This window comes from Bubalus bubalis, chromosome 21 (genome assembly GCF_019923935.1).
Source record: "Bubalus bubalis isolate 160015118507 breed Murrah chromosome 21, NDDB_SH_1, whole genome shotgun sequence".
Lineage (NCBI taxonomy): Eukaryota > Metazoa > Chordata > Mammalia > Artiodactyla > Bovidae > Bubalus > Bubalus bubalis.
Window position 1 is genome coordinate 12,214,030 of NC_059177.1, and position 21,454 is coordinate 12,235,483.

The following is a 21,454-nucleotide window of genomic DNA, read 5'->3' on the forward strand; positions in this document are numbered from 1 at the left end:
GGCCATGTCCTCAAGTTCCAGGCCTGGCTGAACACTGTCACTTGGACCTGGCATCGTTAAAATCTTCAAAACATTCAAAACTGAACTGGCTTTTAGATTTCTTCTTCCTTCATGACAACAAACAAAAATAAATGAAAAAATGCCTTGTTCCTCCTAGGCATTAATTTGGTAACTTGCGCTGTCACGTTATCTTGTCACTCTGGCCCCAAATCTTAAGGTTCCTCTCTAGATGCTTCGCCCCATGGACAGGCACTCAGTGCAAGAATCTGGATCTCACTGCACGCCCCACCCCTCCATCCTCACTCAGTGCCTCTTCCACACCAGAAACAGCATTCTGGTCTTTTTCTCCTCCATTCCACCTGAACACTCAGTCCAGCTAATTTTCTCCCCTGCTCAAACACCATCAGTTCTTCCTTATTTCTGAAATGTTAGAATTTCTTCACTGTGGCATTGGAGGCTCTCCACAAAACAGTCCATTTCTAGATTTAGTTGCTGCTGCTCCACTATCTATACTCTGAGCCCAGTCAATGGGGGAGTTCATACTCCCTTCCACTTCTGACACTCCTTACCCTCCAGGATGCTGCCTCTATTGTCTCCTCCCCTTTAAAACACCCTCCTGAACCACCTCTACCCATCACAGTCCCACACATTACCCAGCTCATCTCAGATGCTCCCTTCTATCTTACGAAGCCTTCCTGTGAGCCTGTCTCCACTCAGCTTTGAGACGACAGCTGTGTCCATGCTCTTGTTATTTTGCATTCTATTTATCATCACACAAACACGTATCTAATGCCCCTCCCAGTTAGCACATATGCCCTTGAGGTGAAGACCCATTGGTTAGAAGCAGTCTGCACAAGGCAGTGTTGCACTGGCCTCCAGTCTGTCGACTGAACTGAGCAGGGACTGATTTGCCTGGGGAAAAGAAGTCTCAGAAGACAGGGGGCTGCCTTCATGCGTCTGCAGGACTGTCTACCATGGAGACCAACATCCAGACCAACATCTCTGCCTCTTGTGGGTATCCTGGATCCTTGCACAGTGACAGCCATCTCTGTGAGTTTTCTAGCATCCATCCAGGGTTAATTCACCACTTCCTTCACCCCTCTTTAACCTTCTGGCTCTTTGAGCGGGAGGCTCATACAGAGAGATGCTGTGCTACTTTTAGAAAAGAACGTGTCGGGCATTTGCTGCCATCTAGTGAGGAGGTGAGGCTCAGCCTCTTGCAGAAGCCAGAGGGATCCTGTCTCTCCCCAGGAGCTGGCTCCAGGAATCCAGCACTAGTGACATGGGACCATGTGGGGATGGACAGCTGTGTGTGCCAAGGGCACAAGTCATTGCACAGAACAGATAATACTCAAGCCCCTAAATTGTAATATGGAATAGGCAAGACCATATCCTTCCAGACTCCAGCCAGGTGGTATCCCTATTAGAATCATGACCAACCATCTTTTTCCAGAAAACTTGGTAGGAATCTGTAAACACCGAGAGTTCATAATTGGAGGCCCCTTTTAAGGAAGCTGTAGGTAATCCCCAGGGCCTCAAGAAGGACTGGTTGTGGTTTTAGAACTGGTGATTTCCACACAGCACTTGCAGTCCTGCCTGGGAGTCCCTCTGGCCCTGTCTCAAAAGTGCCCTAGCTCTGGGAACAAGCACTCCTCTGCCCCACTATGGCACAGATGCCTGGGCTCCACCTGGTGAGTGACTGCACACACCCTGGCTTATTGTAAGGAACAGATGAGAGTATGCATGGCAAATGCTTAGTCAGTGTCTGACCTACAGCGAATGCTAAGTTTATTAGATATTGATAATGATTAGATAATGATGTTACTACTTTTACCAGTGCTCCAGAGCACAAGGCTGCCTACAAAACTCAAAAAATTTAGGTCCTGGACATGAATACATTGAGTCATGGTTAGATCTTGTGTACATTGAAAATAAGTTCCCTCTTAATATGCCACAGCATCCAGCATTGGCCTTACCTCCACTGGACAGTGAGAGGCAGGGCAGAGGCTCAGGGCTTAGACTCCAGGCTGCTGACAGACACATCACCTCCTCTGGCCTGTCAGAGATACAGGATTCCAGGGCTATTTCTGCGGGATTTCCATCTGAGTCTAGATTATTACACTGTAGTTCTTTGCCCCCAGTCCAGCTAATGCCTTGCTTGGCCTCTGGGCATCTCCAGTTTTTAGGGAGGTCCTGGGCTACTCCTGGGGCCAGGCCCTTCTGATCGATTTGGTTGTTCTCTGGGCTGTGTTTCATGCATATATTCAGCCAGAACTGAATGTAGGGCTCATCAAATGACTGAGGTCTCTGGCTAACCATTATGTCTTATGGCTCCCCTGCCCTGGGGTCCAGCTGTTGTGCTAAGTGGGGTGCACTCTCCATCCGAGGTGCCCACTGCAGATATTTCACCGGAAGTGAGACTGTCTTACTGGTTCCAGTCAATGGTGTGCTCAGCCAGCTCCAGGCAGCTCACGAGAACTGACTGTGGACATCTTTCCCAACTCTACATTCAGAAACATCATGTTGGTAGCTTGAAATTGGTCATGAAGGTAATATTCACCACAGAAATCAATAAACACTACAAATCATGGCTTGTTTCTTTTTTCCTGAAGAGCAATTATTATGCACTTATCAGCATACCACTGGCTATTGCCTTTAATTCCAACTTAGGTACCACATTTAAACCACTACTCACACAAGCACCAAACAAAAGGATTTTTAGTGTATTATCTGAATGAAATGCAAACTGAAAGCTTTATTTATTTATTTTTTCCCCACATATATATAACAGATATTGCAGCTAGTGAAAGATAGGGTAGTAACTGACACAAATCATGATCGTGCTTTTAGGTTTGAAATAAACTCAAAATATTCAACATTGGCTAAAAAAATCTGCAATGAGTATTTATTGGCAGGTTTTGAATTCTCACTTAGCATGCAAAAGAGCTATATGTGATAAGCCACATACTTTTACTGGGGAAAACATCCAACAAAGGTATTGGACACAGTACTCAGGAACACATGGGAAACATGATTTAAAACTTTAATGTGTTTTTTGTTTCTTATTCTTTTGACATAATTTGAACTGTGCTTCAATCCTCACATTAGTATGTCTTCTATAGACCTTTCTAGTGTCTTTTTCTTTGTTAAAACTGTACTGGTAGTAATAGTCAGGCACCCTTATCTTTATAAGAATCCTTTGATGTGAACTCTAAAATATTTTCTTTTAGCCAGGAAAAAAAAAAAATGGAATGCCAAGTTCGAAGAGTTCACTTGTTTGTACACAGAGCTGTGGATGGCTTGGAGCTCAGAGGCCAGAGGCAAGGCTTGGAGGCTGTGAGGTGTGGGTGGAGGTGTGGGGCTCAGTCATAATGGACCTTGCCCTCGGCCACCCCAGAGCTGGGTAAGTCTCCATTGGAGAGTGTCTGGAGGGTTGAATGAGGCCTGTCTTTCAAGGTACACCTGGTCTTCAGCATGTACTTTCGAAAGGCCTTTTGAATAACAGCAGCAGCACATCGTTCCTCTTCATTCCTTTTGGTGGTGGTGACTATGGGTTCATATAACTTCCTGAAAGGGTTGGTCTCCATAAACTTCTCTTCTATTGCTGCTTTCATGCTATCCAGGCCACTGGACTCACCAAGTACCCTCGTGGTGAAAGCGAAGAGAATATCCAAGCAATGGAGACGATCTCCACTCACCATTGGCAGGTCCATGACTAAAAATTGGTATTTATTTGGCTTTGCCACACGCAGAGGCTCAGGAAGGGCATCAGCAAAGTCAGAAAGGGCAGAATATTTGATAAATTGTGTTGCTTCTGGGTCAAACTTTTCCCAGACTTCGTAGAACATTTCAAAGTCATCTTCACCCAAAGGGTCCTCACTTTCTTCAGTGGCTACATTGAAGTTTTCTAAAATCACAGCAATATACATGTTGACCACAATGAGAGAGGAGATGATGATATAAGTGACGAAGTAGATTATGGCTATGGTAGAGAGGTGGCAGCTCTCTGTCTTGGGGTCACAGGACTTGTTTGATTTCAACATGGGGCTGAGGAGGGCATCCCAGCCTGCTGTTGTGGTTATCTGGAAGAGGCAGAGCATGCTGCTTGTAAAAGTTTGGAAGTTGAAGATGTCATCAATTCCAGACTCTTCCTTCACTTTTCGAAAAGAGTTCATACCAAAAATGGCATAAATAAACATAACCAGAAAGAGGAGAAGACCAATATTGAATAGAGAGGGCAGGGACATCATCAGAGCGAAAAGCAGAGTTCTGATTCTTCGTGCTGCTCGAACAAGTCTCAGGATTCGGCCAATACGAACCAAGCGAACCATTCTGAACAGTGTTGGAGGGAAAGGAATCTGGGCCTGGGTTTTCAAGGCAGAAACCACGGAACCTGAAGACAAGGAGGAAGGTCAATGAATTTCCAGCAGACAGATTGATTTTAGACATAGCCTGTCTCTCCTGCTTTCAATCTGAGTGAGACCAACTTTTTACCATTACTTTTCAGCTTATGTACAAAATTAAGAATTTTTTTTCCCATATCAGGGAAAAAATATATATGTGCCTTAAACTGGAGAGCAATTTTCAAGGTTCATACAATTTAGATAGGAATTTAGATGGGACAGGACATCTAAGAAGACCCTTCAAAGAAAATAAATAAAATGCAGTTTATTACTATTTTGTAAGTTACCTAATGGACTTGAAATACATTATCATCTATGTTGGGCATTTAAAATCACTCATGGGGTAGCAAATATAACAGTTTTCCATATTTATTATATACCTGGAATGGAAAACATAAACTATTGAAGGAGTCATTTAAATTAGAATGCGAAGAGAAATTTCTTCTACTGAAGGTTGGCTTGAGTGTGAGCTATCAGTGGAAGTTGTACACCCCTAACCCCAAGGTGTCTTAAACAAACAGGTTCTTACTTTAGAGGAATTTGAACACAGCCTGCTATAGGCAAGGACAGAGCTAGAGAAAGAAGGTAGTGTTGCGATGCTTGTCTTTGGGCTAAAACCGCCACAGATTTCTCATCTTTGTCAATACACTCATTCCAAGGACTTCTGGAAGTCCAAACTCAAAAAGCTACGGGAATAAATTGGAGACAGTTTCTCTGTTATTGTAAATATCCCAGAAGTGGCATCTCAAGCAGAAGTTTCTGCAGACTGCTGAATATTTGGCCTAAAACATCATCCTGTTTTCTCATTGCTTGCTCTGCAAGCAAGTGATACAAGGATTTAAAACAACACACATTTTGATCCAAATATTACAGAATGGCTTGAACATGCTTGCCTCATACACACAGGGCCTTGTTCTTCCTCTGAGGATCCTCTAAGGTCATTAGAGATGATGGACAGCCACTTTTTTTGAGATGTGGAATTTTTACCATTTCAGCAACAACTGGAGGAAGTCCCTCCTTTAAGGTCCACTTCCTCTGTGCATATTTCTTTGAGTAATCAAGCTCACAGTAATTTGTCTTTCCTGTGAGCTCAGTTCTTTCATGCAGCAAGTGATTTGGGGTTCAATTAATTTCTCTTTTTCTGATTCCTTAATGTGGTAGGTCTTAATTTTGTTGTTGTTCAGTCACTCAGTTGTGTCCAATACTTTGTGGCTCCTGCAGCATGCCAGGCTTCCCTGTCCTTCACCATCTCCCAGAGTTTGCTCAAACTCATGCCCATTGAGTTGGTGATGTCATCCAACCATCTCATCCTGTCACCCGCTCCTCCTCCTGCCTTCAATCTTTCCCAGCATTAGGGTCTTTTCCAGTGAGTCAGCTATTTGAATCAGGTGGCCAAAGTACTGGAGCTTCAGCTTCAGCATCAGTTCTTCCAATGAAAGTTCAGAGTTGATTTCCTTTAGGATTGACTGGTTTGATCCCCTGGCTGTCCAAGAGACTCTCTAGAGTCTTCTCCAGCACCATAGTTCAAAAGCATCAATTCTTCAGCACTCGGCCCTCTTTATGGTCCAACTCTCATATGCATACATGACTACTGGAAAAACCATAACTTTGACTAGATGGAACTTTGTCCACAAAGTAATGTCTCTGCTTTTTAATATGCTGTCTAGTTTTGTCATAGCTTTTCTTCCAAGGAGCAAGCATCTTTTAATTTCATGGTAGCAGTCACTCTCTGCAGTGATTTGTGAGCCCAAGAAAATAAAGTCTGTCGTTGTCTTCATTTTCCCCCCATCTATTTGGCATGAAGTTATGGGACTAGATGCCATGATCTTCATTTTCTGAATGTTGAATTCTTAAGTCAACTTTTTCTCTCTCTTCTCTCACCTTCAAGAGGCTCTTTAGTTTCTGTTCACTTTCTGCCATTAAGGTGGTATCATTTGCATATCTGAAGTTATAGATATTTCTCAAGGCAATTTTGATTCCAGCTGTGCTTCACAGCCCAGCATTTCACATGGTGTACTCTGCATATAAGTTAAATAAGCAGGGTGACAATGTACAGCCTCGACGTATTCCTTTTGAAGCAGTCCATGTCTGGTTCTAACTGTTGCTTCTTGACCTGCATACAGGTTTCCCAGGAGGCAGGTGAGGTGGTCTGGTACTCCTATCTCTTGTAGAGTTGTCTACAATTTGTTATGATCCTCAGAGTCAAAGGTTTTAGTGTAGTCAGTGAAGCAGAAGTAGATATTTTTCCAGAATTCACCTGCTTTTTCTATGATTCAACAGATGTTGGCAATTTGATCTCTGATTCCTCTGACTTCTAAACCCCGTTTTACACCTAGAAGTTCTCAGTTCATGTACTGCTGGGGCCTAGCTTGAAGGATTTTAAGTATAACCTTGCTAACATGTAAAATGAGTGTAATTGTATGGTAGTTTGAATGTTCTTTGACATTGCCCTTCTTTGGGGTTGGAATGAAAACTGACCTTTTCCAGTCCTGGGGCCACAGTTGAGTTTTCCAAATTTGCTGACACATTGAGTGCAGCATTTTCATAGCATCATCTTTTAGGATTTGAAATAGCTCAGACAGAATTCCATCACCCCCATTAGCTTTGTTTGTAGTAATCAAACTTGCCATCTCCTGTTTGTAGTAATGCTTCCTAAGGCCTATTTGACTTCGGACTCCAGGATGTCTGGCGCTAGATGATGATCACACCATCATGGCTATCTGTGCCACGAAGATCTTTTTTGTATAGTTCTTCTGTGTATTCTTGCCACCTCTTCTTAATCTCTTCTGCTTCTGTTAGGTCCATACCATTTCTTTCCTTTATTGTGCCCATCTTTGCATGAAATGTTCCCTTGGTATCTCTAATTTTCTTAAAGAGGTCTCTAGTCTTTCCCATTCTGTTGTTTTCCTCCATTTTTTTGCATCGATCACTTAGGAAGGCTTTCTTATCTCTCCTTGGTATTCTTTGGAACTCTGAATTCAGATGGATATATCTTTCCATTTCTCCTTTGTCTTTCGCTTCTCTTCTCAACTATTTGTAAGGCCTCCTCAGACAACCATTTTGCCTTGTTGCGTTTCTATCTCTTGGGGATGGTTTTGATCACTGCCTCCTGTACAATGTTACAAATCTCTGTCCGTAGTTCTTCAGGCACTCTGCCTGTCAGATCTAATCCCTTTAATCTATTTGTCACTTTCACTGTTTAATCATAAGGGATTTGATTTAGGTCATACCTGAATGGTCTAGTAGTTTTCCCTACTTACTTCAATTTAAGTCTGAATTTTACAATAAGGAGCTTATGATCTGAGCCACAGTTAGCTCCCTGTCTTGTTTTTGCTGATGATATAGAGCTTCTCCATCTTCAGCTACAAAGAATATAATCAACCTAATTTCAGTATTGACCATCTGGTGATGTCCATGTGTACAGTCGTCTCTTGTGTTGTTGGAAAAGGGTGTTGGCTATGACCAGAGCATTCTCTTGGAAAAACTCTGTTAGTCTTTTCCCTGCTTCATTTTGTACTCTGAGGTCAAACTTGCCTGTCACTCCAGGTATCTCTTGACTTCCTACTTTTGCATTCCAGTCCCCTGTGATGAAAAGGACCTCTTTTTTGGTGTTAGTTCTAGAAGGTCTTGTAGGTCTTCATAGAAGCATTCAACTTTATACTCTTCAGCATAGTGGTTAGGGCACAGACTTGGATTACTGACATGTTGAACAGTTTGCCTTGGAAACGAATAGAGATTATTCTGTCATTTTTGAGAATGTACCCAAGTAATGCATTTCAGACACTTTTGTTGACTTTGAGGGCTACCCCATTTTGTCTAAGGGATTCTTGCCCACAGTTGCAGATATAACGGTCATCTGAATTAAATTTGCCCACTCTGGTCCATTTTAGTTCATTGATTCCTAAAATGTCAATGTTGACTCTTGCCATCTCCTGTTTGACCACTTCCAATTTACCTTGATTCATGGACCTAATGTTCCAGGTTCCTATGCAACATTGTTCTTTACAGCACCAGACTTTACTTTCACCACCAGACACATCCACAACTGGGCATCCTTTCCGCTCTGGCTAAGCCTCTTCATTCCTTCTGGAGCTATTTCTCCACTCCTCTCCAGTAGCATATTGGACACCTAGGGGTGGGGTGAGTGTTTAGTCTTTCAGTGTCATATCTTTCTGCCTTTTCATACTGTTCGTGGGGTTCTCAAGGTAAGAATGCTGAAGTGATTTGCCATTCCCTTCTCCAGTGGACCACGTTTTGTTAGAACTCACCATGACTCATTCGTCTTGGGTGACTCTACACAGCATGGCTCATAGTTTCATTGAGTTATACAAGGCTGTGATCCATGTGATCATTTTGGTTAGTTTTCTGTGATTGTGGTTTTCATTCTGTCTGCCCTCTGAGGGATGAGGGTAAGAGTTTGTGCAAGCTTCCTGATAGGAGGGACTGGCTGCAGGGAAAACTGGGCCTTGCTTGGGAGGGCTGTACCTTGCTCAGTTAATCTTTAATCCAATTTTCTGCTGATGGGAGGGACTGTGCCTGTAGTTTGGCCTGAGGCAGCCCTGTCCTAGAGTCTTCAGTCTCCATGGTAGGCTATAGGCTGCATGGTAGGGGTAATGGCAACCTCCTTCAGTTACTGTGAGCTCTACGATGCCTGGCACTGCCTGGAAAAATTTCAGCAAATAGTGGAATAAATAAGCTGCTCTCTGAATATTGGAGGAAGAGCTCTTTAAGTGCTCAGATGGTTGCCCCAGACTCATCATCATTTTCTAACTTTATTGCTGCTGTCAATTTCACCAGGACTTGTGCTTGAAACTGACTAATAAAGATTAACAGTCTACTTAACCTTGGAAGGAAAGCTATGACCAATCTAGATAGCATATTATAAAGCAGAGACATTACTTTGCCAACAAAGGTCCGTCTAGTCAAGGCTATGGTTTTTCCAGTAGTCATGTACGGATGTGAGAGTTGGACTGTGAAGAAAACTGAGCGCCGAAGAATTGATGTTTTTGAACTGTGGTGTTCGAGAAGACTCTTGAGAGTCCCTTGGACTGCAAGGAGATCCAACCAGTCCATTCTAAAGGAGATCAGCCCTGGGTGTTCTTTGGAAGGAATGATGCTGAAGCTGAAACTCCAGTATTTTGACCACCTCATGCGAAGAGTTGACTCATTGGAAAAGGCTCTGATGCTGGGAGGGATTGGGGGCAAGAGGAGAAGGGGACGACAGAGGATGAGATGGCTGGATGGCATCACCAACTCGATGGATGTGAGTTTGAGTGAACTCCGGAAGTTCGTGATGGACAGGGAGGCCTGGTGTGCTGCGGTTCATGGGGTCGCAAAGAGTCGGACACAACTGAGCTACTGAACTGAACTGAACTAACCATAAGCATGTTGAAAGATTTATTACTAAACCTTATCTACAGAAGTTTCCATGGCTAAAAAGTAGAACAGACTATGAACTATACCATTTTCTTGGTCCCTGAAACATCTGGATTGCTGCTATCATGTTAAGAACCAAAATATTTTGATCCAGCATATCTGTTTATTGCATCCTTTCTGAGATAAAACAGAAGCTTCCACTTGTGAAATCTGTTTTCACTGCCTTCATGCTCTTTGAACAATGAGAAGAACCCGTAGGCAGTTTTACACAATTATAGTTAAATTATCAGTTTAATTAAAGCAGACTTCAAAAACCCAGAGTAAAATCTTATAGCTTAGTCATGAAGAATTTACCTTCGAAGTTAATGTATGTGCATGTGTGTGTATATGTTTCATGAAAAGGTGTATGGCAATAACCCTCTTTTTCTCCCTATTCTTCTTCTATAAACATTAAGGTTAATTTCTGTCCGCAGTTAAGAAAAATATAGCGATTATAGAGTGAAGCTAGTTGGTGAGTGAAACCCAAGCAGTTGACACACTATGTCGTTTCCACTATAGTTTAAGTTAACATGAGATACAGAATAAAGAAAAAGCACTATTTGTCCTTATGACACGCTCTTGCAAGCCCATCCAGGTTGAGCCATGGAGGCCGTCTATAAGGAGGAGGTACAGGAAGGCCCAGCAATGTCACTGGGGCATAGTAATTGTGATCTCACATCCAGAAGGATTTTGAACTACGGAAAAACATGGAAACTAAATGCCAAATCCTTAAAACAAGAAATGCTCTTTAGGCGTTATACTTGTAGAAGAAAATGGAACCTTGACTCAATTCCCTGGATAAAGCAGGTAGCCCCACAAAAACTTCTAAGTCATCTTAATTTCATCTATCCCCATTGAATAAATGATCCACATAGTTACTTAACTCTATTTCAATTGTGTAGATAATCAAGGGAATGGAAATTACTCTGTATTTTCTAGCAACTCCCCAAAGAGAATGGCATTCATTCATCTATTTTTTTTTTTTTTTCAAAAACCGCATTAAATTTAATTTTATGCTCTGTGGCTACTCTGGAGAAAATTTCAAATGATAAGACTTACAAGTTTACTTCTTGCTCTCAGACTAAAGCCCCTCTGGTTGCCGGTGTTACTTACTAACGATAGAAAGGAGCACGATCACACAATCAAATAAATTCCAGCCATTGGCGAAGTAGTATTGCCTCAAAGCAAAGATTTTGATGAAACACTCAATTGCAAAGATGACCACAAAGGCCATGTTGAGACACTCAAGTAAATGTTTCATGGTTTCCGACTGGTTATGTGTTTCAGCCATCATGCTCAGCATGTTGAGGAGAATGAGGATGATGATAATGATGTCAAAGACCTGGTGTGTGACGAGGTCAAACACAAAGCCTTGGCATTTGTTCTGAGGAAAAAGAAAAAGGAATCATAAATCACTTGGAGTTGTAGGAATGAAGTCACATACATTAAAAGGCACATACAAAAGCATTTGTCCTCTCTTACAATTAGTTTCTTGGAAAATGCACACTTTTAAAGGGCAAGAAATTCTTCTAATAGATATTTTTCATTTAATTTCATTAAATTTAATTAGAAACTGGTTTTAAAGTGCAGGCATATAGCTTTAATTCCATTTTGAAACTAAATAAATACGTACATTTTTAGTAACAACATAACTTTGATGTGGTGGATGATTTGTTTTTGTTGAAATAAAACAGCTCATGTTGGGTTTAATCATTAAAAAAATGAACTTTGGTCTGTATATTTCACCTACGTCTGTATTTTGACTTTAATAATATTAATGCAGAGGATACTTGCTCACATACTTTTGCTGGACAAGACAGAATTGACATCTCCAAGGCTCCACTTGTCAGTTTAGAATAATCAGACCTTATACTTAACCAAAACTCTGTATTCAAGCAATTCTTGAAAGCCAATTTTCTAATTCTTGCTCACTAGACGATAAGGCTAGATAAATGGGATTCTGATCCAATGATTACTACAATTGGAAACAGAAAAACTGATTATTTCACATGAGTACTAGTGGTGAACTTGCATATTGTTTCGTGCATGGATGACCTGCTCCCAGGTGAAGGTGTGCCGATTGCTCTAGAACAGGTTCTAACCACGTTTGCATGCCTTGTCTGCCACGTGCAGTGCAATGACTCAACTATCCACTATTTCCTTTCATCTAATCTCTATAAGGCACGGCTTTGTTGTTTGCTTAAGTGGAAACTGTTCTTTAGCACAAACTCAGACACTGATATTGTATGGCATTCTTGACTATACATTGGTTGTTTATGTATAATATATATATACGTACCATATGTATATATTAGATTATTTCATATTATATATCATCTAATCAAAGTAGGCACATAGTGTTCTATTTAGAAAGTGCACAGACCCCTAAGAATTCATCTTTATAGCCCCAGGCATCTGTTAGGGTAATCCGGGCAAAAGATGATGTTTTGTGGTGGTAACAGTAGAGAAAGACATGAGTTTTTAGGTTTAAGAACTCATATGGAAGAAGAAGCAGGAGTCCAAGAGTGTTCTAATGGAGTAGGTTATGGGAAGGTTAAGGCTGAGGTTATAATTTCTGCTTGGTGGTGCATTCAATCAACTGGAGAACAGCAGATGAGGAGTTTGGGGGGTGGAGATGATGGATGTGTCCTGGGCACACTGGAATTTGAGGTGCCCAGTGGGACATCCAAGGGACATGGGCAGGTAGAGGTACAGGTCTGGAGCTCAGGCAGAGAGCTGAAAAGCAAATGTGGAGTTCTGTGGCACCAGTACTGATATGAGCTAACATCAAGAGAGTGAGTGCTGCCACTATGGGAGAGCAAGGGCAATGAGAAGGAAAAGGGTTGGAACAGCAGTAGAAGGCTATTACATGCAAGTTGATGTCTTCCAAACTTTGCTCCAGGAGCTCTAAACCTTTTATCAAGGAGTCTGGAGAAGAAACTTGAAAGTCAAATGCATTTCCTATGTGAGAATGCATCGTGGAAGTCAGAAAGGACCTCGAGAAAAGATACTTTTAAGGATGCTCTCCAAGAAAGCAGAATAAGGGCTGAGAATAAATGTAAGGGCATGGTAAGCACTGGCCTTACAGTTCAACTCTAATATTGAGAAAATAGAGAAAATTAAAAAATATAAGCTACCAAATGTGGTAGAGGATCAAAAAAAGTCTATGTTATTTTAAGATACATTCTATGTATTTTAATGTATTCTACATACATTCTATGTCATTTTACAGTGACTTCTATACCTCAGGATAATTTTTAAAGCCTGTAATGAAGCTACCTTGTGAGAATGCTTTAGGTAGAAATGATTCCAGATCCCTTGGTTCTTCTGCTGGAAAGAATATCCATCACTTCTCAGGTTAAAACAGCTGTACTTCCCTCTCTATGCAGTTGCTACTCCAAAGGTCAAAAGATAATATGTAGATTTTAGAAATTAAAAAAAAAATCTACGGGGAGTTAAGGGCTAGCGTGTCTAGACTATAACACGCTCAGGCGTGTCTGACTCTTTGTGATCCTGTGGACTGGGGCCTACCAGGCTCCTCTGGCCATAGGATTTCACAGGCAAGAATATTGGAGTGGAGTACCATTTCCTTCTCCAAGGTATCTTCTTGACCCAGGGACTGGACTCATGTCTCTTGCATCTCCTTCATTGGCAGGCGAAGTTTTTACCATTTGTACCGCCATGGAAGCCCAGTTAAGGGCTAACAGCTGATTCAAAGTCTAAGCTCAAATTCGGACACCAGGGGATAGGGTTTTGGGTTTACCTCATGCAACACTGCTCTCTGGAATATAGAGTTTAAGATAAATGCTTGGAATTAACTGAGTTGCCTTTGGTTGTTGGAATCACCCATTGTGAAGCTATGTTTGGAGAGCCATGCAGGAATGTCTCTGGGGTCATACCTACTCCCTGATGAGACATGCAACAAACAAGCTATAACAGATAGTTAGGAATGGAGGCAGCAGCAGCCCTGTGGGAAAGCAATTCATGCCCACTTCAAGTTCATCTCTTGCCTTCTAACATGTCCAGTGCAGTATGCGTGTTGTGTGCTCAGTCACGTCCAACTCTTTGCAACCCCATGGACTGTAGCCTGCCAGGCTCCTCTGTCCATGGGATTTTCCCAGCCAGGCAAGAATACTGCAACAGGTTGTCATTTCCTCCTCCAGGGGATCTTTCCAATCCAGGAATAGAAACTGTCTCCTGTGTCTCTGCCTGCATTGGCAGGTGGATCCTCTTACCGCCGAGCCACCTGGGAAGCCCAGTGCAGTGGAGAGGCCTAGAAGCTGCATTACGTGTCACTGCAGCTTCTGTTCAGCTGTGTGCTGCACTGCCAGCTTCACATCCTTCACGAAGCAAGCTAGTAAATGTGTGTCTCATGAGTCTTTTAGTTAACTCCAAATCTGGGACCAACTGGTACTGAATCAATGGTTGCATATCATGCACATATAAATAAAACTTCTCTTTGCCTTTCTTGTTGGCTCAAGTTTAAATAAGAACTTCAAAGTGCTTGCTGTTGTTCAGTCACTAACTCATGTCTGACTCTTTGTGACCCCATGAACTGTAGCATGCCAGGCTCTTTCTGTCCTTCACTGTCTCCTGGAGTTCGTGCAAATTCAGGTCCATTGACTCATTGATGCCATCCAACCATCTTGCTCTCTGCCATCCCTTTATCCTTTTGCTTTCAATATTTCCCAGGATCAGGGTCATTTCCAATGAGTCAGCTCTTTGCATCAGGTGGTCAAAATATTGGAGTTTCAATTTCATCATCAGTCCTTCCAATGAGTATTCAGGGTTGATTTCCTTTAGGATTGACTGGTTTGATCTCCTTGCAGTCAAAGGGACTCTCAAGAGTCTTCTCTAGCAACACACTTTGAAAGCACCAATTCTTTGGCACTCAATCTTCTTTATGGTCTAACTCTCACATCCGTGTATGACTACTGGGAAAACCATAGCTTTGACTATAGAGACCTTGTTGGCAAAGTGATGTCTCTGCTTTTTAATACCCTGTCTAGGTTTGTCATAGCTTTTCTTCCAAGGAGCAAGAGTCTTTTAATTTCATGGTTGCAGTCTCTGTCCATGGTGATTTGAGAGCCCAAGAAAATAAAATCTGTCACTGCTTCCACTTATTCCCCTTCTATTTTCCAAGAAATGATGGGACTGGATGTCATGATTTTTTCAATGTTGAGTTTCAAGTCAGCTTTTTCACTCTCCTCTTGCACCTTCATCAAGAGGCTCTTTAGTTTATCTTCACTTTCTGCCATTAGAGTGGTATCATCTGCATATCTGAGGTTGTTCATATTTCTCCCAGCAATCCTGATTCCAGTTTGTGATTCATCCAGCCTGACATTTTGCATGATGTGCTCTGTGCTGTGGGCTTCCCTGATACCTTAGTTGGTAAAGAATCTGCCGAGAATGCAGGATATCCTTGTTCAATTCCTGGGACGGGAAGATCTGCTGGAGAAGGGATAGGCTACCGCCTCCAGTATTCCTGGGCTTCCCTTGTGGCTCAGCTGGTGAAGAATCCACCTGTATTGCAGGAGACCGGGGTTCGATCCCTGGGTTGGGAAGATCCCCTGGAGAAGGGAAAGGTTACCCACTCCAGTATTCTGGCCTGGAGAATTCCATGGACTGTATAGTCCATGGGGTCGCAAAGAGTTGGACACACCTGAGCAACTTTCACTTTCACTCTGTGCTGTGCTTAGTCGCTCAGTCATGTCCAACTCTGTGGGCCCATGGACTGTAGCCTCCACATCAAAGTTAAAGAAGCGGGGTGACCATATACAGCCTTGTCATACTTCTTTCCCCATTTAGAACCAGTCAGTCATTCCACGTCCAGTTCTAACTGTTGCTTCTTTCTTGACCTGGTTTCTCAGGAGACAGGTAAGGTGGTCTGGTACTCCCATCTCTGTCAAAGGGTTTAGCATAGTCAGTGAAGCAGAAGTAGATGTCTTTCTGGAATTCCTTTGCTTTCTCCCTGGTCCAGCGAATGTTGGCAATTTGATCCCTGGTTCCTCTGCCTTTTCTAAATCCAGGTTGAATATCTGGAAGTTCTTGGTTCACAAACTGCTGAAGCGTAGCTTGAAGGATTCTGAGCATAACCTTGCTAGCATGTGAAATAAACACATCTGGAACATTCTTTGGGATTTCCATTCTTTGGGATTGGAATGAAAACTAACTTTTCCAGTCCTGTGGCCATGGATGAGTTTTCCAAATTTGCTGGCATATTGAGTGCAACACTTCAACAGCATCATCTTTTAGGATTTGAAATAGCTCAGCTGAAATTCTATCACCTCCACTAGCTTTGTTTGTAGTAATTCTTTCTAAGGCCCACATGACCTCACATTCTAGGAAGTCTGGCTCTAGGTGAGTGACCACACCATCATGGTTATCTGGGTCATTAAGACTTTTTTGTATAGTTCTTCTCTGTATTCTTGCCACTTTTTCTTAATCTCTTCTGCTTCTGTTAGGTCCTTACCGTTTCTGTCCTTGTGAAGTCACTTCAAAGTGAAATTAGTACTAGAAAATGAGTATGGTACTTGAGAGCTAGATTTGACTTAGGTAAATTGAAGTTCCACATACTGTTGTCAGATGAAAACTCTACAAATATAATTTTATCATTAAACTTTTTGTACAAATTTTTCATTGTATAAATTCTAAACAGTTGTCCTGACATTTATAGACATTTTTAGTGCAACACAAATGTTTAAAACTAGGGGGATAGATTTTGTGCCCTAAAACATACTTCTTTATTCAACAAATCATTGAAAACATACTTAATGCCAGGCTCTATTCTGATTGCTGGGAATAGCAGGAAATTAAACATATCTTTGATAATTTAGGGCTTCCCTCATAGCTCAATTGGGAAAGAATCCACCTGCAATGCAAGAGACCCCAGTTCGAGTCCTAGGTCAGGAAGGCCCGGCTGGAGAAGGGATAGGCTACCCATTCCAGTATTCTTGGGCTTCCCTTGTGGCTCAGCTGGTAAAGAATCTGCCTGCAATGTGGGAGACCTGGGTTCGATCCCTGGATTGGGAAGATCCCCTGGAGAAGGGAAAGGTTACCCACTCCAGTATTCTGGCCTGGAGAAGTCCATGGGATCACAAAGAGTGGGACATAACTAAGCAACTTTCACTTTCACTTTGATAATTTGGGACCTCATGTTTGAATGAAAATCTCCAAGTCCTCTACATGCATCAGATATCAAGCCCCTCTTCCATACTGTTTTCTCAGACTTTTCGGTGCCCCTGACCCTCCTTGTCTTGAAAGCCTCCAAACTCACTTCTCAGAACTACCAACTGTGCCTGTTGTATGACTTTATAATCTAATGTTCTCAAATTCCAGCTCCTCAATGGACTGTAAGCACAGAGCAGTCCTGTAAGTACCTCGTAAGGCAGAATTCCACAAGCTATGGCCCATAGGCCAAATCTGGTCCATCACCTATTTTAGTATAGCCCATGAGCTCAGAATAGGTTTTACTCAGAATGAGTTTTGGGGGAAAAAACTCAAAAAGAATAAAATTTTGACACATGAAAATTACATGAAATCCAAATTTTGGTGTTTATAAATCAAGTCATATTGGAGCACAGCCAAGAACATTTGTTCTCTATCTATAATGATTGCTTTTGTGTTACAACATCAAAGTTGAGTAGTAACAGCAGAAACCACATGGCCTGTAAAGCTTAAAATATTTACTGTCTGGCCTTTTACAGAAAAAATGTGTCCGCTCTTAAGATGGAAAGTTTATCATAAATACTTGTGAAGTGGAAGTGAAGTATGCATGACCTCAATTTCACACCAGAGAAAGGTGGTAAAATATATTATAAATACATTTTAAATTGGCCAAGATTACATTCAAACAAGCTGCTAAATTCACATCACTGTAATGAGTATATACTGAGCAGCTCTCGAGCATGCATGCATGCTAAGTTGCTTCAGTAATGTCTGACTCTTTGCGACCCTATGGACTGTAGCCTGCCAGGCTCCTCTGGCCATGGGAGTCTCCAGGCAGGAATACTGGAGTTAGTTGCCATGCCCTCCTCCAGGGGATCTTCCTGACCCCAGGATCAAACCCGCATCTCTTACATTTCCTGCATTGCCAGGCGGGTTCTTTACCACTAATGCCACCTGGGAAGCCCAAGCAGCTCTCAGATGCTCACGACAAAGTAAATTTAAGTTGTTGCCCAGGCATTTACTATTGAATCTGAATGTCTGATTTTCCTAAGAACTTGAGTCATACACCAGTGTACCTAGGTTCATATTGAGTTCTTAGATCAAGTCTATAAATTTAAAAATTAAAGGAGAATGGCACTACAGATATCTGAGTTCCTCATAACCACTTAATGCACCCATGTATTTAGATCAATCAAGTGCTCTCACCTGAGGCCTTGGAATGGGCCTTTGAGGTTTTTTGGATCCTAATTTTTTCATTGCATTATAGTATTTCTTCTGTTCTTCTGTCAGAAAGACGTCTTGGCCACCTAAGTATGTGGAGAAGATGAGAGCTAATTATCATTAACAGATTTTTGGAAATGAATTCTGAATTTTCAGAAATAGTTTTAAAGTTATATTGCATTTCTATCAATAATTCTTAAAATTCCAATTTGAAGCAGAATGAGACTATAAGGAAGGGCCTAAAGGAAACAGGTTTAAATTAAGGAATAAGGGAGAAATGTTACTTTTATCAGTTTTATTTCTCTTTTTATAATATAAATAAGACTACAAATTCTTTGCAAACATCCACAGAAGCTTTACAAAAACTGAACATACTTCAAGTTGTGTAAATCAAACTACAGTGAAACAAACATAGAAATTAGTAATAAAAATCTAAATGAAAAGTCCTAAAAAGTGACAATTAAAATTCTCCTAAATATATGAATGCATATATCACTAATAAAATTTCCAAAAACATCTGTCTAGAGCTAGTCTTACAAAAAAAAAAAAAAATAGAGAACTTTAAGTGTCTTCACCACTGAGTAATAAAGAACAGAAAAATGAAGTAGGATTTTCATGAAATTGGGTGGGAGAAGTGGTAAAACATCTAGAAATGCTGGATAAAATAGAACAGAATTACTTTTAAAAGACATAGCTGAACTTGCCCAAAAAGTAAGGAAAATTTCCATCATCTGAAAATCAAGAGAGAGAAAAAAGAGAAGTAAATTAGTCCTGAAGTAATGGCTGGCCTAAGGGCATTTGCTAATTTCTGCAAAAATGAGAATATTAGGATTTAATAACTACAAGGGGGTCATGGGGAAAAGACAGTGGGGTTAGTTCAAGAACCCTGTGTGTTGGTAATGGAATTCTCCAAGTGCTGCCATTAAAGAGTGAAGAAGAAAACCAAACGTATCTGTTGGGGAGAGAAGACAACCAGGACATTGTCTTAATCTATACTTTTCACTGGTAACTTGTGAATTCAAGCCTGCCTTGATGAGGGTGTGGGGTTTAAATTTACACCACAGTATGGACCAAAAAATACAGTCCTAGAACAGTCTTTCCAACAAATGGCGCCAGGAAAACTGGATATCAACATATAAAAGAATGAAGCTGAATCATTACCTAACACCATACACAAAAATTAACTCAAAATGGATCAAAGACATAAATGTAATATCTAGAACAATAAAACTCTCAGAATAAAACACAGAATAGAAGCTTCAAAGCATTAGATTTGGTAATGATTTCTTGGATATGACACAAAAGGCAAAATAAAAAACAGACCAATTGGACTTCATAATTTTAAATTTTGGGGCATCAGAGACAATCTCAATGAAGTAAAAAGGCAACGCACAACGTGGGGAAATATTTGAAAATCATATATCTGACAAGAGATTAATACTATAGAGAGGACTCTGAAAATATAAAAATAAAAAAGACAAACAACCTGATTTTGAAAAGAGCAAAAGGTTTGAATAGATATTTCTCTAAAGAAGATATACAAATGGCCAATAAGCACATGAGAAAATGTTCAGTGTCACTAATCATTAGGGAAATGCAAATCAAAATCAAAATGAGATACCACCTCACATCCATTAGAATGGCTACTATCAATAACAAGTGTCCGTGAGGATGTAGAGAAATTAGAAACTTTGTATACTGTACATATCACCACATGATACAGCAATGCCACTTCTATATAGACCCAAAAGAATCGAAGCAGGGTCTCAAAGAGATATTTGCACACCCATGTTCACAGGACCTTTATTCACAATAACTAAAACATGGAAGAAACCCAACTGTCCATCAATACATGGAGCAAAACATGATATATACATAGTCATAAACAAGAAGGAAATGGCAACCCACTCCAGTGTTCTTGCCTGGAGAATCCCAGGGACGGCAGAGCCTGGTGGTCTGCTGTCTCTGGGGTCGCACAGAGTCGGACACGACTGAAGCGACTTAGCAGCAGCAGCAGCAAACAAGAAGGAAATCCTGCAATATGCAACAACATGCATGAACCTTAAGGACATTATGCTAAATGAAGTAAGCTACTCACAGAAAGACAAGCACTGTATGATTCCACTTACATGAGATGCTTAGAATAGTCAAAATCATGAAGACAGAAAGTGGAATGGGAGCTGCCAGGGGCTCGTGGGAAGTACAGGGAGTTATTGCTTAACGGGTGTACAGTTTCAGTTTACAAGATGAAGAGTTATACAGATGGATGATGATGATAGTTGCACAACATTATGAATATATTTAACACCACTGAGCTGTACATTAAAAATGATAAGATTATCATCTTATCAGATGATAAATCTGATGTTATGACCATTTTGCCACAGTAAAAATAAATAAATAAATAAATCAACAACCCAGCCCTAGAAGTTAACTAGGTTTTTTCACAATGCATGGCAGATATTAACTATCTTCAGTAATCATATGCATCATGCTAGTATTAATACTGTTATTATGAGACTGCCCTTTGTGTGTGGTGAGATAAATAAAATGAACAGCTATGGAAATTTTAAAGGCTATCATCTTCTGTACCCACAAGAACCAGCTTTCTCAGTGTGGAAAAGAGGAGATACAGATGTACTAGTTAAATGAAAACTTTGTAGTCCTAAATTTGAAGTAGCTCTGTCCACTGAAAAAGTCTCAAAATAATCATAATGAGCATTCTAGATTGCGGTCTTAGAACACCACTTCCAAGAACTCCCTAGAGAAATGGCTGATTCCATATCTGGAGCAAAAAGTGTACAAACAATGCCTAGAACATACTGTCAATCCAGAGAGCAAGGAAGTCATCCAGTGCAAGGACCTGATTTGAATACTAATTTGAAAAGAAGCAAACTTTAATACAATCAATCAACTAATCAGTTAAAGAATGAATAAATATTTTGAGAATATAAGAGACTGGAGGAAATTTGAACATTGACTGGATTTTTGATGAATTTAAAGAACTCATATTAAACTTTTTAGATATGATCATGGAATTGTAGTTATGTTTAAAAAGAGATATGTTCTGAAAAATCGGTGGATGAAATAATATGATGTATGTGATGCTCTATTAAAAAATCCAGTGGAAGGATCCAATGGGGAAAGACACTGAAGGTATAAGGATGTTCTTAAATCAGTAAATATGCTGGGTGCTGGGTATTTTAGGCTCATTTTACTATATTCTTGTGAGTGTTTGAGATTTTCTA

General features: G+C 40.9%; 1 protein-coding gene across 1 annotated transcript in view; it reads right to left on the reverse strand.

Annotated features, from left to right (window-relative positions):
* Positions 1-2,597: 2,597 nt before the first annotated feature.
* Positions 2,598-21,454, reverse strand: part of SCN11A (sodium voltage-gated channel alpha subunit 11) — an 82,221-nt gene continuing 63,364 nt past the window's right edge. Inside the window, exons 24-26 of the mRNA XM_025272329.3 lie at positions 18,192-18,292; positions 10,932-11,202; positions 2,598-4,393 (exon numbers count right to left, since the gene is read on the reverse strand). Coding sequence (XP_025128114.1) covers positions 3,363-4,393; positions 10,932-11,202; positions 18,192-18,292 — 1,403 coding nt within the window. The 3' untranslated portion in view covers positions 2,598-3,362. The remainder of the gene's footprint in view (positions 4,394-10,931; positions 11,203-18,191; positions 18,293-21,454) is intronic.